Source organism: Hemiscyllium ocellatum, chromosome 39 (genome assembly GCF_020745735.1).
Source record: "Hemiscyllium ocellatum isolate sHemOce1 chromosome 39, sHemOce1.pat.X.cur, whole genome shotgun sequence".
NCBI classification, from domain to species: Eukaryota; Metazoa; Chordata; class Chondrichthyes; order Orectolobiformes; family Hemiscylliidae; genus Hemiscyllium; species Hemiscyllium ocellatum.
Window position 1 is genome coordinate 2,653,581 of NC_083439.1, and position 18,755 is coordinate 2,672,335.

Genomic DNA, 18,755 nt, shown 5'->3' on the forward strand with positions numbered 1-18,755 from the left:
CCAGTGTTAGGTGAAGGGGTAAATGTAGGGGAATGGGTTGCTCTTTGGAGGGTTGGTGTGGACTTGTTGGGCTGAAGGGAATATAATCTAAATCAATATTGATTTATAGGTCACATTTTTAAAATATTTCTTACAATCTAGGTGTAATCTTAATTTCTTGTACAAACATGTTAAAGTTCATTCTTTGTAATAGTATATTGATTTAGATTATATTCCCTACAGTATGGAACAAACACACAGTCTGGATAAACACAGCAGTTCTGACAACATCTGAGAGTGAAATGATTCAAGTATGGTATGACTATTCCTTAGAACTCTTTCTGTTCCTCACTCCAAAGATGTTGTCAGAACTGCTGTGTTTATCCAGACTGTGTGTTTGTTCCATACTGTAGGGAATATAATCTAAATCAATATACTATTACAAAGAATGAACTTTAACATGTTTGTACAAGAAATTAAGATTACACCTAGATTGTAAGAAATATTTTAAAAATGTGACCTATAAAGCCACCTAAAGGCTGAACTGTGCAATTACAGTGGCGAAAGTGAGGACTGCAGATGCTGGAGAATAGAGTCTAGATTAGGGTGGTGCTGGAAAAGCACAGCAGGTCAGGCAGCATCCGAGGAGCAGGAGAGTCGACGTTTCTGGCAAAAGCCCTTCATCAGGAATCTATGCAATTACAGTGACCCAGTCAGTAAAATGTGAACAATTTTTTTTAATAGGAAAGTTTGATAGTGTGGCCAAAAACATTGACAATAAGTATAAAGCGTTACTATTTGATCCACATGGAGTGAACGGGGAGTGGAGTTTACAGCTGAAGAATGCATTTATCTGCCCCGTATCATGTATCATCTTGAAAAAGTACAGTACTTCACTAACTGAAAGACTTGGTGATATCCTGAATTGAGAAAGATGCTATATAAATATAACTCAGTCTGTCCTGATGCTGGTAATTATAAACAGTTATTCCTCTGTCCATATTCAATAATGGGAATGCTTATGTAAACCTATCACGGTCTTTCATTGTCTTCATTGGGAAGTGTTGTAATTTTCATTCAAAACAAACATAAAGTTTAATCACACATTGATTATTAAATAACATTTTAAAGCACTTTTTATAGAGACCAAATAAAACATGTTATAAAATAATCACTTCTAAATATTCAAAGTTTATATATTCACTTGCTTTTCCTCAAATATTCTCTAGTTATAATGGAGGGGGGTGGGGGTGGTATAGTTCTTAATTTTGACTGTTACCTATAGTAACTGACCCTGTTAGTCCTGCGCTGAGATCGGTCTGTTAAAGTGAGGAGCGGATTGTACTGATACAGAACTGTCCTGGATGAAATACTTCCCTCTGTCCAGCACTGACTGAGCAGTGCACGGCTCGGGTTTAAATTGCATGCCATTTTTTTTGTGTGTGAAGGTATCGGTGACGCATTTCCGCAAATCCGGGTTGGGATTGACGATTTTATGGACAGGGAAAGAATGTTCTCCCTGAGGGCCTGGGAGGTATCATCGTGTGGAGCTGAGTGAAGTCTATCAGGAGGCTGCAGCTTTGTTACACTGTGACTTGGGCTCCAGTGAGAGGGAGAGGGGGTGACAGTGAGAGGACACTGGGATCTCCCTGGAGAAGGGGAGCCAGGGGCTAGAGGGGGGTTCAGAGGCTGCTCTAGATCCTCAGGAAACGAGAGATCGCAGCATTTGACGCTTCTCGCGAGCAGCCTCTCCGGGAGAAGGCGGAACTGAGTCTGCAAAGTGGGTGACAGCGGCGGCTCAGCGAAGGAGCAGCTCCTACTCGGGCAGACACCAACCTCTCACACACATATACACATCCACACGTGTGTGTGTGTAAACCCTCCGGCCACACCATGCCCAAGAAGAAGCCGGGACCGATCCAGCTACACCCAAGTCCCGATGGCTCGGCTCTGAATGGGACCACTTCCGCAGAGTAAGAGAATTCCTCTTCATCTCTCATTATCCCGGGAACAGCAGCATTACCGCAGGTTCATCGCGTTGCCTTGAGCGGGTGAATGAGGGTGTTTCTTGGTTGGGATGGCGGGCAATGTTTTTTTCCCTGCAGTTTCAGAGTAGGTTTAACCTGAGACCCGCAGGGCGTGGGCCTGGGTTATTTCAGAGATTAGGAAGGAAAGTGATTCAGAAAGAGCTTGTATTTCTTTTGTTGCTGCAACATTTACACATGTCGAAACAGCCTAGTTCAAAAAAAAACCTCCGCCACTCCCCGGTGATAAACATGTTATTGAAACCTTGTGGGCAGAGTATCTAGGTGACTCTGACCCTCTATGGGCTTTTGGAAGAAACCCTTCAAAGGAGTGAACGGAGGGGCTCAGAACCAAGTGTCATCTTAAAGGAGGAGAGGTTTAGGGGGTTTAATATAAATAATTATATTCCATTCTTTTCCACTTTATACATTCCCATGGACGGTTTCCTTTGCAAATGATTCTATGTAAACATCACACTGTAATTACAACCTTGTGCCTGTGGTGGCAGCACACCATTTCATGGGCGATGTGATTAAATTGTGACAAGGCTGCATTGTCAATGTGAACACAGGGATTTAAACTGGTTAATGTTGGCCGGAAGAATGTGTAGATGAGTAACATATTTGAATTTATATGGAAGTCCAGGGATGTAAATTAAAATGTGTAATTTCATGTTACAGTGTCATAATCAGTAGTGTTGGGGGAATTGGAAAAATCTTTGGAATTTTTAGTTTTCAGTTGTATGCTAATATAAATAATGAAAGCATACCTTTTAACCAGGCCAGCAGAGAATTCTGATGTATTTCAGATACTTTCTCCTTGTGTCTGTCTGTTTTCTCCACATTTCCTTATTTCCCTCTCTCTTTCTCTCTTGTCTGGATTCTGTTGTTCTGCATCCCACGGCACTTTGGATGATTAAAATCTGATTGAAGATTTGTAGCTCAGGTATCCGTTGTTGTGGTTCTGCTCGCCGAGCTGGAAGTTTTTGCTGCAAACGTTTCGTTCCCTGGCTAGGGAACATCATCAGTGCTGTTGGAGCCTCGTGTGAAGCGCTGCTTTGATGTTTCTTCCGGTATTTATATTGGTTTGTTCTTGCCGCTTCCGGGTGTCAGTTTCAGCTGCAGTGATTTGTATATGGGGTCCAGGTCGATGTGTCTGTTGATGGAGTTTGGGGATGAATGCCATGCTTCTAGGAATTCTCTGACTGTTCTCTGTCTGGCTTGTCCTATGATAGTGGTGTTTTCCCAGTCAAATTCATGTTGCTGGTTGTCTGAGTGTATGGCTACTAGAGATAGCTGGTCGTGTCGTTTTGTGGCTAGCTGATGTTCATGGATGCGGATTGTTAGCTGTCTTCCTGTTTGTCCTATATAGTGTTTTGTGCAGTCCTTGCATGGTATTTTGTAAACTACGTTAGTTTGGCTCATGCTGGGTATTGGGTCCTTTGTTCTAGTGAGTTGTCTGAGCGTGGATGTTGGCTTGTGTGCTGTTATGAGTCCTAAGGGTCGCAGTAGTCTGGCTGTCAGTTCTGAGACGCTCCTGACGTATGGTAGAGTGGCTAGTCCTTTTGGTTGTGGCATGTCCTCGTTCCTCGGTCTATCTCTTAGGCATCTGGTGATAAAGTTGCGTGGCTATCCATTTTTGGCGAATACCTTGTATAGATGTTCCTCTTCCTCTTTTCGCAGTTCTGGTGTACTGCAGTGTGTTGTGGCCCTTTTGAATAGTGTCCTGATGCAGCTTCGTTTGTGTGTGTTGGGGTGGTTACTTTCATAGTTTAAGACTTGGTCTGTGTGTGTTGGTTTCCTGTGTACCCTTGTAGAGACCAGCTATCTCTAGTAGCCATACACTCAGACAACCAGCAACATGAATTTGACTGGGAAAACACCACTATCATAGGACAAGCCAGACAGAGAACAGTCAGAGAATTCCTAGAAGCATGGCATTCATCCCCAAACTCCATCAACAGACACATCGACCTGGACCCCATATACAAATCACTGCAGCTGAAACTGACACCCGGAAGCGGCAAGAACAAACCAATATAAATACCGGAAGAAACATCAAAGCAGCGCTTCACACGAGGCTCCAACAGCACTGATGATGTTCCCTAGCCAGGGAACGAAACGTTTGCAGCAAAAACTTCCAGCTCGGCGAGCAGAACCACAACAACTTTAGATGAGCTGATATATTGGGGGGAAATTCCTTTTTATTTTGGTTTCTAAAAAAATGCCTAGAGTGATGATCCCAGCATTTGGAACAGTCATGAATGACATCATTAGTTTGAGATTCGATCAAATGTAATATTTTTTCTTTGCGTTCTTCCTGCATTTACTTGTGACATTAAGTAAATGAGGTGACCTTTGAAGCAGATGGGCCGTGGTTTAATGTTTAGTCGGAAAGATGGTCCCTCTGACAGCGTAGATGATTAGATTAGATTAGATTTGATTCTATACAGTGTGGAACAGGCCATTTGGCCCAACAAGTCCACACCGACCCTCTGAAGAATAACCCACCCAGACTCATTACCCTACATTTACCACCTGACTAATGCACCTAACATTATGGGCAATTTAGCACACCAGTTCACCTGGCCTGCACATCTTTGGATTGTGGGAAGAAACCAGAGCACCCAGGGGAAACCCATGCAGACACGGAGAAGGTGCAAACTCCACACAGTCATTCGAGCAGGAATCAAACCCGGTTCCTTGGCACGGTGAAACAGCAGTGCTAACCACTCAGCCACCCCTTCTGTACTGTTCAGGAGTGTCAGCCTAAATTTCAGGTTATCTCACAAATAAGGATAATCTTTTTGTTCCAAGCAGTAGGTGAACACTGGTTATAATAATTTGGTAATGGAGTGCCCACTCTGAGCATTAACACCTGTCAGCCGGGCCATTTAGGCTTCCACTTGTGGTTACTTTTCACTTTGTCAGACTGGAAGGCCCCTCAAGGCTCCAAAACTTCAGAGTGAGCTGTTGATGCTCCAGCCCCCCCTCAGTCTCCACAAAGATTGAGCTCCCCTGTTAAGGTCTATTGTGGATTATTGAGTCAGGAGAAAATGGGTTGAAGTTTGCTTTCAAACACTTTAGCAAATAACCCTCCAATGTAACAGTGAGGAGGTGCTGCATGGTCAAGGGCATCAAAGTTCGATGTTAAACCAAGTCAGTGTGAACACCCTCAGGTGGATGTATAAGGTTGGATGGCATGCTTTCAAAGAAGAGCAGAGAGAATCTGATCATTACCTGAGACTAGTGTTTATCCATCACAGGTCTGTCTGTGGGATCTCTTGTCTACGAATTTACTGCTATGCTTCCTACAACACAACACTTCAAGAATTACTTTATTGGCTTTAACCCAGTCTGGGAGATCCTGAGGTTGTGAAAATTCTTATATAAATGCAAGTCTTCTGCCTTGAATGATCTCAGGTGCTCCACTTCCAATTGCAACGGATAGTCCTGTTGCTAATGAGGCACAACTTTCCAAATAGACTGTGAATGCTCGGGGCAGGGGGCTGCTTATTTATTCTTATAGCTGTTGTTTGAGATAGTAGCATTTTCAAAAATTATAACAAACAATCTGAAAAAGCAGTACGGGAGATTGTAAAATCCTGGGGTTGGCCTATTTTAAATCAGCTGTGGTTGCAACCCAAGGGGCTCTACCCCATAGAATGATGAAACTCTCTTCCATTTGATACTGTTCATGTAACATAGAATCCTAGAGATGTGCAGCAAAGAAACAGACCTTTCGGTCTAACTCGTCCATGCCAACCATCTATTCTAACCTAATCTAGTCCCATTTGTCAGCACCCGGCACATATCCCTCCAAACCATTCCTATTCATATACCCATCCCAGGTACCTTTTTAAATGGTGTAATTGTACCAGTTCCACACTGGCAGCTCATTCCACACATGCACCACCCTCTGCCTGAAAAAAGTTGCCCCTTAGGTCTCTTTTATATCTTTCCCCTCTCACCCTAAACCTATGCCCTCTATTTCTGGACTCCCATACCCCTGGGAAAAGACCTTGTCTATTTATCCTATCCGTGCCCCTCATGATTTTATAAGCCTCTGTAAGGTCACCCCTCAGCCTCTGACGCTCCAGGGAAAACAGCCCTAGCCTGTTTAGCCTTTCCCTGTAGCTCAAACCCTGGCATCATCCTTGTAAATCTTTTCTGAACCCTTTCAAGTTTCACAACATCTTTCCGATAGGAAGGAGATCAGAACTGCACACAATACTCCAACAGTGGCCTAACCAATGTCTTATATGATTGAACTTAAGTTGATACCCTTTGATGCCAAAGAGACTCAGGCCTGGTGGTATCTGTGGAGAGAGAAACAGAATTAAGGACTCAAACATGAACTCTGTTTCTCTCCACAGATACCACCAGACATGTCAAGCCCCTCCAGAGTTCCTGTTTCTATTTCAGATTTCCAGCAGTCAGTGTTTTGCTTTTATTCCCTTTTGATTCTTGGCTTTTTCTCCCTGTTGACTCTGTCCAGACCCTTCATGATATTTGGACTCCTTCAGCAAGCCTCCTCTCCACATTCTGTTCCCAAATGAAAACAAATTGGAGAAATTGGGACTACCTGCATCAAAGTAATGTTCCTCTTCCCTGAATTCATTCTTTTAAACCATTCTTATAACAATTGAAAACAGTGGTGTAGGCATATACTCTGGGGAACTTGCTGTGTACTTGCCTTCAGTTTGGAAAACAACCAACACACTGTTCCCTGTCACTCAGCCAACCTCACATCCATGTTGCTACTATCCCCTTTATCTCATGGGCTTCAGCTTTGCTGGCATCCTGTTAAATGTTAACACTTTAGCATACAGCTTTTGAAAGTCCACATGCACCAGATCAGCTGTATTACCCTCATCAACCTTCTGACTTCACAAAGGTGTAACTTTACAGGATGATCATAAATGGCTTTGTTTAAAACAGTGCTGCCTGCTGTGATGTCTGTGTCCATTTGAAGTGAAGAACAGAATCTTGCTGCCTTATGGTTAAATGAGGAAATTTCCAGCCTTTAATTAAAGAGCTGAAACTGCCCATTAATCTTTCTGGAGTTGGCTAAGTAACAGGGACCAGTTAAAAGCAGAGTCAAAAAGTGTGGTGTTGGAAAAGCACAGGAATGCCTGATGAAGGGCTTATACCCAAAACGCCGACTACTGCTCCTTGGATGCTGCCTGACTGGCTGTTGGAGCTACTGGCTGGGCACTTACTCTGTGGAGGTGAAACTCATCAGCAAACAATTCATTTTGTCATTCTCTTAAATATCAGAACTATTCCTCTGAACTTTTAAAATCCTACTGTTTTGGTTATCAGTATTGCTACCCCATGTTCAGTTTGCATCAGTTGAGAACTATGTCAGCATCAAAAATATTAAAATTCTCTCAAACAGGGATCTGTCTGACGAGTGAAGTGACAAAAATGCAACTGCGTTAAAGGAGAACGGGTATCTGTTGAAGTTGACAAGTTAGTCAACATTTTCAGCAGAGAAGGAGAAATATCCAAACTGGATGATCTTGCCTCTGAAACATAAAGAAAGACTTTAAATAACTGGAAAGTAAATGTGTGCAAAGGGAATTTTTTTAAAATAAAGAAGATTGAATATTAACATAAATTTAAATATTAATTTTCTTGCACACAATTGGCAAAGGTTTAGTTCAGGATTTAGTGAATCGATGTTTTGGGCCAGAGCCCTTCATCAGGAATGAGGCTGGGAGCCTCTGGGTGGAGAGATAAATGGGAGGGGGTGGGGCTGGGGTGAAGGTAGCTGAGAGTGCAATAGGTGGACGGAGGTGGGGTTAAAGGTGTTAGGTTGGGGAGGAAGGTGCAGCGGATAGGTGGGAAGGAAGATTGACAAGTAGGACAGGTCATGAGGATGGTGCTGAGCTGGAAGGTTGGAACTGGGGTAGGGTGGGCGGAGGGGAAATGAGGAAACTGGTGAAGTCCAAATTAATGCCATGGGGTTGAAGGGTCCTGAGGCAGAAGATAAGGCAAAGCTGAAGCCCATGAGAAGGCATGAGGGAGTGGCGATGGAGGAGGCCCAGGACCTGCATGCCCTCAGCAGAGTGGGAGGAGGAGTTGAAATGTTCAGCCACTGGGTGATTGGTGCGGGTGTCCGGAGATATTCTGTAAAGCGCTCTGCGAGAAGGCGTCCAGTCTCCCCAATGTAGAGGAGACTGCATCGGGAGCAACGGATACAATAAATAGCATGTGAAAGTGCATGAGAAACTTTGGAGGTGGAAGGCTCCTTTGGGGCCTTAGATGGTGGTGAGGGGGTGGGGAAGGTGTGGGTGCAGGTTTTACAATTCCTGTGGTGGCAGGGGAAGGTGCCAGGAGGGGAGGGTGGGTTGTTAGGGGGAGTGGACCTGATGCGATAGTCGCAGAGGGAATGGTCTTTGCGGAAAGCGAATGGGGTGGAGAGGGAAATATATCCCTGCGGGTGGGGTCTATTTGTAGGTGATGGAAATGTTAGCGGGTGGTGCAGTTTATGTGGAGGTTGGTGGGGTGGAAGGTAGGGACTGGGGTGGTGGTGGGTGGGTTCTGTACTTGTTGCAGTTGGAGGGGTTGGGTTTGAGGGGGATGGTGCGGGACATGGATGAGATGCGTTGGAGGGCATCTTCAACAATGTGAGAGGGGAAATGTTGGTCTTTAAAAAGGAGGCCACCGACTCCCACAGCTACCTGGATTACTCCACCTGCAAAAATGCCATCCCATATTCCCAATTCCTCCGCTGTATCTACTCCCAGGAGGACCAGTTCCACCACAGAACACACCAAATGGCGGCCTCCTTTTTAAAGACCATAACTTCTCCTCCCACATGGTTGAAGATGCCCTCAATGCATCTCATCCACATCCCACACCACCGTCCTCAAACCCCATCCCTCCAACCGCAACAAGGACAGAACCACACCCCCCCAACCCCACCCCCACCACCCCCACCCCAACAACCTTCGCATAAACCGCATCAACAGCCGACACTTCTGCCACCAACAAACCACCAGGGATATATTTCCCTCCTCACCCCTATCTGCTTTCCACAGAGACCATTCCCTCTGCGACTACCTGGTCAGGTCCATGCTCCCCTAACAAGCCACCTTCCCCTGCCACTGCAGGAATTGTAAAACCTGCACCCACACCACCCCCTTCCCCCACCACCTCCATCTAAGGCCCAAAGGAGCCTTCCACATCCATCAAGTTTCTCATGCACTTTCACACGTTATTTATTGAATCCGTTGCTCCCGATGCAGTCTCCTCTACGCTGGTGTGGGTATCCCGGAGATGTTCTCTAAAGCGCTCTGCGAGAAGGCGTCCAGTCTCCCTAACCAACCCCCACCACCCCGTGGCCAAACATTTCAACTCCCCAACCCCCCCCCGTCACCTCCCGCTCTGCCTAGGACGTGCAAGTCCTGTGCCTCCTGTATTGCCCCTCCCTAACCATCTGACATCTGGAGGAAGAACACCTTATCTTCCACCTCGGGACCCTTCAACCCCAGGGCATCAATGTGGGCTTCACCAGTTTCCTCATTTCCCCTACCCCCACCCCTTACCCTAGTTCCAAGCTTCTAGCTCAGCACTGCCCCCATGACCTGTCCCACCTGTCAATCTTCCTTTCCACTTACCTGCACCACCCTCCCCTCTGACCTATCACCTTTACCCCATCTATTGCACTCTCAGCTACGTTCCCACCTCTTTCCCCCGCCCGCCCCCCCCTCCCCCCAACCCCCCCTTCCCCCCAACCCCCCCTTCCCCCCAACCCCCCCTTCCCCCCAACCCCTCCCACTCCCACTCCCGAGGCTCCCGCCCTCATTCCTGATGAAGGGCTCCTGCCTGAAACGTGATTTTCCTGCTCCTCAGATGCTGCCTGACCTCCGGGGCTTTTCCAGTAACACACCCTCGACTGTAATCTCCCGCATCTGCAGACCTCACTTTCTCTTAGTTCAGGATTTGCTGAGATTGAGTATGTTATTTGTAGGGTACAGAAACGGGTTAATATTCCCAAATGTAGTTTTAAACTTTATTACCTTTGGAAGAAGTGAAGGAAATTAATGTAATTTTAGTACAGAATAACAGTTTAGTTGTCAGCTAGAGCTCAGTGGGTAATATTCTCACCTCTGAGTCAGGAGATTGTGGATTCAAATCACACTCCAATAATTTGAGCTCAAAAATCGAGGCTGATCTTTCCAGTGCAGTGCTCAGGGAGGGTGGCACGGTCAGAGGGTCAGTGCTCGGGGAGGGTGGCACAGTCAGAGGGTCAGTGCTCGGGGAGGGTGGCACAGTCAGAGGGTCAGTGCTCGGGGAGGGTGGCACAGTCAGAGGGTCAGTGCTCAGGGAGGGTGGCACAGTCAGAGGGCCGGTGCTCTGGGAGGGTGGCACAGTCAGAGGGTCAGTGCTCAGGGAGGGTGGCACGGTCAGAAGGTCAGTGCTCAGGGAGGGTGGCACAGTCAGAGGGCCGGTGCTCTGGGAGGGTCGATGCTCAGGGAAGGTTGGCGCTGAGGGAGGGTCGCGCTGTCGCAATTTCATCCTTTGAGCTGTTTAAACTGATGCCCTGTCTGCCCACTCAGCTGGTTGTAAATGAATCCGTGGCTCTGGTTCAAAGAGAGCAGAGGGATTCTCCCCAGTGTTCTGAAAAATATTTATTCCTCAACTAACATTACCTGTCTTTTTAAAAAATTAGCATGTTGGCAGGTGTATAGGCCATATTAAAATTAGTTTTGCTCTACTGTCTTTATCTGTGTCCCTAAAAATCATGAAAACCTGATCACATTATCCTTTTAATGATGTAAATTTCATCTTAATGCAACTCTAGTTTGTGTGCCCTTTTTCACATGTTTGATTTTGTTTGGAGTTCAGCTATCATTCTGGTAGACTTGCAAATCAAAGCTGGTATATCCTTTCCAAAATGTAGTGGCCAAACCTGCTGCCAGTAACTTGTGGTGTGGTCTAACTAGAGCCTTGTACAGCTAAAGCAAAGCTTCAACCTTCTATTATTCTAGTCCTCTAAATATAAATTTCATTCCATTACCCTCAGTGATTAAAATCTCTTGAACAGGTACAGAAAACAATGATGTCGTTGCCTGGTCCCCCCCAGACCTCCCAATGTATCTCATATTTCACTATTCGCTCTCTGATTTGAAGGAATTGCAGCATTAGCTTCATTGGCTGCATTACACTTCAGGATGTCTTTAGGTCGGGAAAGGTGCTATAGAAATGAATATCATTCTTTTCAGCTCTTTGTAGCATTGTCACCACTTGGTCTGAAGTATGGGTCTTGGTCTCATTAGTATTTTAAGTTGACAATGAAGGTGCTGCATTTCCTTAGGCACCTTCTTTACATGAGATCCTCAAGTGGATGTTAAAGATTATGTGATCATTTTAAATCTGTCTTTATGTTGAGAGTTCTGTAGTTTGAGAGTTTGCTTGTTCCTTGATAAGGATGTTAAGCGTTTCAATCAAGGGTGGATGATTGTGGATGGAATTAAATATGAATCAATTGTGATCTAATTTAGAATCATAAAATCCCTACATTGTGGAAATAGGCCGTTCAACCCATTTGTGGCTGCACTGACCCTCTGAAGAGCATCCCATCTACACTCCGCCCCCCCCCGCGCCCCCCACCCAATCCTTGTAATTCTACATTTTTAGCATGGCCAATCCATCTAATCTACACATCTTTGGACTGTGGGAAGAAACTGGATTACCTTGTGGAAATCCACACACACATACTGGGAGAATGTGCACTTCCACACAGTCAGACCCCCAAGATAGGGTTTGAACCCAGTTCCCTGGCACTGTGACACAGCACTGCTAACCACAGCCACCCAAATTTTGAGTGGCTTCATAAAAGGCTTCATGAAAATCTCTTGTTTGTGTCACTTTAATACAGGCAGCTACAAAATTAATGTAAAACTTCTGGGAATTGATAGAACTAGCTATGCTGAGAAGATGTTCAGACAGGTGATGACACTTTTTTTAGATTTGATTAGATTACTTACAGTGTGGAAACAGGCCCTTTGGCCCAACAAGTCCACACCGACCCGCTGAAGCGCAACTCACCCATACCCCTATCTTTACCCCTTCATCTAACACTATGGGCAATTTAGCATGGCCAATTCACCTGACCTGCACATCTTTTGGATTGTGGGAGGAAACTGGAGCACCCGGAGGAAGCCCACGCAGACACGGGGTGAATGTGCAAACTCCACACAGTCGCCTGAGTTGGGAATTGAACCCGGGTCTCTGGTGCTGTGAGGCAGCAGTGCTAACCGCTGTGCCACCGTGCCGCCCTAACTGTTTTGGAGAAGGTGGGACTTGAATCAGGGAATCCTGGCTCAGAGATAGGAATAGCTCCACTGCACCACCAGAATGGACCAGTCCAATTAGATTAGATTACATACAGTGTGGAAACAGGCCTTTCGGCCCAACAAGTCCACACCAACTCTCCCAGTACCATTCCCCTACATTTACCCCTTCACCTAACACTACGGGCAAATTAGCATGGCCAATTCACCTAACCTGCACATTTTTGGACTCTGGGAGGAAGCTGGAGCACCCGGAGGAAATCCACGCAGACACGGAGAATGTGCAAACTCCACACAGTCAGTTGCCTGAGGCGGGAATTGAACCGGGTCTCTGGCGCTGTGAGGCAACAGTGCGAATCACTGTGCCACTATGTTGCCCAGTGGAGTAGCAGATTGGAAAAAGGACTGTCAGAATACAGCAGAATATAGATAAATTGGAAAGATGGGCAGAGAAATGGCAGATGGAATTCAAGCCGCCCCATCGATAGTCATAGATGAGGTGCCTTTGATATGGATGGTTGGACCAGCTCTCTCTCCCACTTACTTACTGAATTCAAATTTCGCCATTTGCCGTGGTGTTTTGAACCTGTGTCTTAAGAACATTCTGGAATGCTGTTATAGTGATATTGTGACTACGCCACAAGAACCAAAGGCAGTAACACTCCTTGTTGAAGCACTTGAATCCAGGCTCCTGATATTTAACCACCTACCATCAATGAGCCAAATATTGCCAAAGCCAATTAGCTGGTCATTTTTTCTCTCACTCACTGTTCATGTGATGTAAATAGTTGTCACATTTATCGAGACAACAGCAATTCTTATGTTCTCATACATTGTGACAATTTTGTTTAAATGTTCCAAGCGATGCAAATCCTTTTCCTCCTTTATTGATGGTAAGATTAGAGCCTCTGATTAAAGCCAGCGATTGGCTTTGTTTCATTGTGTATTTTTCCTCTCTCCAATTGCTTTTGAATAAATTACATATTCTCTGCACTGATGGTGCTGCTAACAAAATAAAGGTAATTTTAAAATGAGTCCCCTTTTTCTCAACACTCTCCAGAGCAGAATGGTGACATTTACAACTCGGTAGCAAACCTGTGTCCATCAGCACTTGGCCTCGTGTGTCGATGAGCTTAATGACCATTATTATTTGTAGTCTCTTTATATTTGCCCTGCCATTTTGCATCTTACTGTAGGGCCTCATCACTAAAACAGATTCATTTTAAAATGTCAGTTTTTTTCAAATCCCTGTCTGGCTGCTCTGACTCTGTAAACTTGTCCATCCTCACCACCATCCGAGACCTCTGGGGTCTTGTGGGGCCTGATAATATCTTCCGCAACTACACTGGCACCACCCCCCACCTTTTCCTCCGCTACATCGATGACTGTATCGGCGCTGCCTCGTGCTCCCACGAGGAGGTTGAACAGTTCATCAACTTTACTAACACTTTCCATCCTGACCTCAAATTCACCTGGACTGTCTCAGACTCCTCCCTCCCCTTCCTAGACCTTTCCATCTCTATCTCGGGCGACCGACTCAACACAGACATCTATTATAAACCGACTGACTCCCACAGTTACCTGGACTACACCTCCTCCCACCCTGCCCCCTGCAAAAACGCCATCCCATATTCCCAATTCCTTCGTCTCCGCCGCATCTGCTCCCAGGAGGACCAGTTCCAACACCGCACAGCCCAGATGGCCTCCTCCTTCAAGGACCGCAGATTCCCCCCAGACGTGATCGACGATGCCCTCCACCGCATCTCCTCCACTTCCCGCTCCTCCGCCCTTGAGCCCCGCTCCTCCAACCGCCACCAAGACAGAACCCCACTGGTTCTCACCTACCACCCCACCAACCTCCGCATACAACGTATCATCCGCCGTCATTTCCGCCACCTCCAAACGGACCCCACCACCAAGGATATATTTCCCTCCCCTCCCCTATCAGCGTTCCGCAAGGACCACTCCCTTCGTGACTCCCTCGTCAGATCCACACCCCCCACCAACCCAACCTCCACCCCCGGCACCTTCCCCTGCAACCGCAGGAAATGTAAAACTTGCGCCCAGACCTCCACACTCACTTCCCTCCTAGGCCCCAAGGGATCCTTCCATATCTGCCACAAGTTCACCTGTACCTCCACATACATCATCTATTGCATCCGCTGCACCCGATGTGGCCTCCTCTATATTGGTGAGACAGGCCACTTACTTGCGGAACGCTTCAGAGAACACCTCAGGGATGCCCGGACCAACCAACCCAACCACCCCGTGGCTCAACACTTTAACTCTCCCTCCCACTCCACCGAGGACATGCAGGTCCTTGGACTCCTCCACCGGCAGAACATAACAACACGACGGCTGGAGGAGGAGTGCCTCATCTTCCGCCTGGGAACCCTCCAACCACAAGGTATGAATTCAGATTTCTCCAGTTTCCTCATTTCCCCTCCCCCCACCTTGTCTCAGTCGGTTCCCTCAACTCAGCACCGCCCTCCTAACCTGCAATCTTCTTCCTGACCTCTCCGCCCCCACCCCACTCCAGCCTATCACCCTCACCTTGACCTCCTTCCACCTATCCCACCTCCATCGCCCCTCCCCCAAGTCCCTCCTCCCTACCTTTTATCTTAGCCTGCTTGGCTACTCTCTCTCATTCCTGATGAAGGGCTTATGCTCGAAACGTCGAATTCCCTATTCCTGAGATGCTGCCTGGCCTGCTGTGCTTTGACCAGCAACACATTTTCAGCTGTGATCTCCAGCATCTGCAGACCTCATTTTTTACCTGATAATAATTCCTCCACCATTAGAAGCTGTGCCTTCAGCTGATTTGGCTCTAAGCTCTGGAATTCTTTCCCTAAACCTTTCCTCATCCTTTAAGATACTCAGTTAAATGTACCTTTTTGATCAAGGTTTTGGTCACCTGCCCCATCTTGTGTCAAATTTTAACTAATATTGCACCTGTTTGTTAAATAGGGACTATTTGCTGTATTAAAGGTGTAAACAAACATAAATGAAAAGTTGGTGATAGATACCATTGGCTTGCTTCCAAAGTTTAATAAATGTTAATCTTGGTCACTGATCGGTGGAGTGCATGAGAACAAACTGAGTGATGTGCCAGTTGTTTCACCTACGAGCCCGGAGGTAAATCAGAATATTAAAAAGCTTTAGCCCATTGAGTTCCAGCTAGTTACAGGTCAGAACTATCTAAAGAAAGCATTGCATTTATGAAGTGTTTTTCACCGTTACCATGTATCTGTGTTTCGCAGCCATTCAAATATTTTTGAAGTGTAGTCATTGTTGGAAATTGGGGAAAGGCTGCCAGTATGCACAGAGGAAATTGTCTCAGACAGTGATGTGTTCATGAACAAATTTGTATTTTGTGTGTATTATTGATTATCCAATAAATATTGGCTCAGGTACCAGGGATAATGCCCTGTCGCTCTGCTTCAAAATAACACCATTGAATACACTATATTCCCCCTGAGCAGGTGGGTGGAGTTTCAATTTTATATCTCATCCAAAAGACCGCACCTCTGATAGTGCAGCACGCCGACATTACTGCATTGGAGTGGTGCTGACCTTCAGCTTTGTACTGAAACCCTGGGGTGGGATTTGAAGTCAGAACCACAGCTATTCTCAAATCCCTGAGTGATTTTTTTCATAATATTTAACTTTTTTCTTCACCTAAATTTCCCATTAAATGTCTTTATTAGCTTGGCTTCAATAATTCTTTACCACAGTGCATTCCAATCTTTAGCTGGAAAAGCTATCAACCTCCCCTTCAGTAGCGATCCTCAATTTATGCTCATTCACCAGCTACTGAAAGTTATTTGATATATTTGTTAGTCTTGAAACCTTGGTTGAAACTCTTTCAGATGCTGCTTCATATCTTCACCTGTTGATTCAATCCGGGTTCAGGAATTCATCCAGCTGAGAATTTATAAATGCACCCTGAGATTCCTTATTGCAACACATTAATCAACCAGCTGTATTTTGTTGGATCAAACGTTCAGAGCAGGGAATGCAGTGGAGATCAATGTAAACAGTGACAGTTAAGGGGTTAAAAACAATGACTGCAGATGCTGGAAACCAGATTCTGGATCAATGGTGCTGGAAGAGCACAGCAGTTCAGGCAGCATCCAAGGAGCAGCGAAATCGACGTTTCGGGCAAAAGCCCTTCATCAGGAATAAAGGCAGAGAGCCTGAAGCATAGAACATAGAAAGATACAGCGCAGTACAGGCCCTTTGGCCCTCGATGTTGCGCCGACCGAATCCTACCTAACCTACACTAGCCCAATAACTTCCAAATGCCTATCCAATGCCCGCTTAAATGACCATAAAGAAGGAGAGTTCACCACTGCTACTGGCAGGGCATTCCATGAACTCACAACCCGCTGTGTAAAGAATCTACCCCTAACATCTGTCCTATACCTACCACCCCTTAATTTAAAGCTGTGTCCCCTAGTAACACCTGACTCCATTAGCGGTAAAAGGTTCTCAGTGTCGACCCTATCTAAACCCCTAATCATCTTATACACCTCTATCAAATCTCCCCTAAACCTTCTCTTCTCCAATGAGAACAGCCCCAAGTGCCTCAGCCTTTCCTCATAAGATTTTCCTACCATTCCAGGCAACATCCTGGTAAACCTCCTCTGCACTCGTTCCAATGCCTCCACATCCTTCCTATAGTATGGCGACCAAAACTGCACACAATACTCCAGATGAGGCCGCACCAGAGTCTTATACAGTTGCAACATGACCTCAGGACTCCGGAACTCAATTCCTCTACCAATAAAGCCCAGTACACCATATGCCTTCCTCACAGCACTATTTACCTGGGTGGCAACTTTCAGAGATCTGTGTACATGGACACCAAGATCCCTCTGCTCATCCACACTACCAAGTAGCCTACCATTAGCCCAGTAATCCATCTTCTTGTTACTCCTACCAAAGTGAATGACTTCACACTTGGCTACATTGAATTCCATTTGCCACATTTCTGCCCAGCTCTGCAACCTATCTATATCCCGCTGTAACCTACCACTTCCTTCCTCACTATCCACAACTCCACCGACTTTTGTGTCATCCGCAAACTTGCTTACCCAGCTTTCAAGCCCTTCCTCTAGATCATTTATAAAGATAACAAAAAGCAATGGTCCCAAAACAGATCCTTGTGGTACACCGCTAGTAACTGCACTCCAAGATGAACATAGTCCATCAACTACTACCCTCTGTCTCCTTCCAGCCAGCCAATTCCTAATTCAAACCTCTAATGTATCCTCAATGCCATACCTCTGTAGTTTTAGCATTAGCCTACCATGGGGAACCTTATCGAACGCCTTACTAAAATCCATATACACAACATCTACTGCTTTACCTTCGTCCACTTCCTTAGTCACCTTCTCAAAGAACTCAATAAGGTTTGTGAGGCATGACCTGCCCTTCACAAAACCATGCTGGCTATCCTTGATCACGTTATTCCTATCCAGATGTTCATAAATCTTATCCCTTACCATTCTCTCTAAGACTTTGCCCACCACTGAAGTCAGACTCACTGGCCTATAGTTACTAGGGCTATCCCTACTCCCTTTCTTGAACAAGGGGACCACATTTGCTATCCTCCAGTCCTCTGGTACTATTCCCGTTGACAATAACGACATAAAAATCCAGGCCAATGGCTCTGCTATCTCCTCCCTAGCTTCCCATAGGATCCTAGGGTAAATGCCATCAGGCCCAGGAGACTTATCTATTTTCATCCTCTCCAATATTCCCAGAACCTCTTCCCTGCATATTTCCAGGCCATCCATTCTAATCATTTGTGACTCCATATTCACATCAGCAACAGTGTCCTGTTCCTGAGTGAATACTGATGAAAAGTATTCATTCAGTGTCTCTCCAATCTCCTCCGCCTCCACACACAACTTCCCACTACTATCCTTGACTGGACCGATACCTACCCTAGTCATCCTTTTATTCCTGACATACCTATAGAAAGCCTTTGGGTTTTCCCTAATCCTACCAGCTAAAGACTTTTCATGTCCCCTTCTCGCTTCTCTTAGCTCTCTCTTTAGATCCTTCCTGGCTACCTTATAACTCTCTATCGCCCCAACTGAACCTTCACGCCTCATCTTTACATATGCCGCCTTCTTCCCTTTCACAAGGGATTCCAATTCCTTACTAAACCACGGCTGCCTCACAAGGCCCTTTACACCATGCCTGACTGGTACATACTTATTGAGGACACGTAGTAGCTGCTCCTTGAACAATCCCCACATCTCATTAGTGTTCTTCTCATGAAGCCTGTTTTTCCAATCCACACATCCTAAGTCATGCCTCACTGCATCATAATTTCCCTGCCCCCAGCTATAACTCTTGCCCTGCGGCGCACAATTATCCCTCTCCATCACTAAAGTAAAAGTCACCGAGTTGTGGTCACTGTCCCCGAAGTGCT

General features: G+C 45.9%; 1 protein-coding gene across 1 annotated transcript in view; it reads left to right on the plus strand.

Annotated features, from left to right (window-relative positions):
- Positions 1–1,466: 1,466 nt before the first annotated feature.
- Positions 1,467–18,755, plus strand: part of map2k1 (mitogen-activated protein kinase kinase 1) — a 66,922-nt gene continuing 49,633 nt past the window's right edge. Inside the window, exon 1 of the mRNA XM_060852949.1 lies at positions 1,467–1,952. Coding sequence (XP_060708932.1) covers positions 1,873–1,952 — 80 coding nt within the window. The 5' untranslated portion in view covers positions 1,467–1,872. The remainder of the gene's footprint in view (positions 1,953–18,755) is intronic.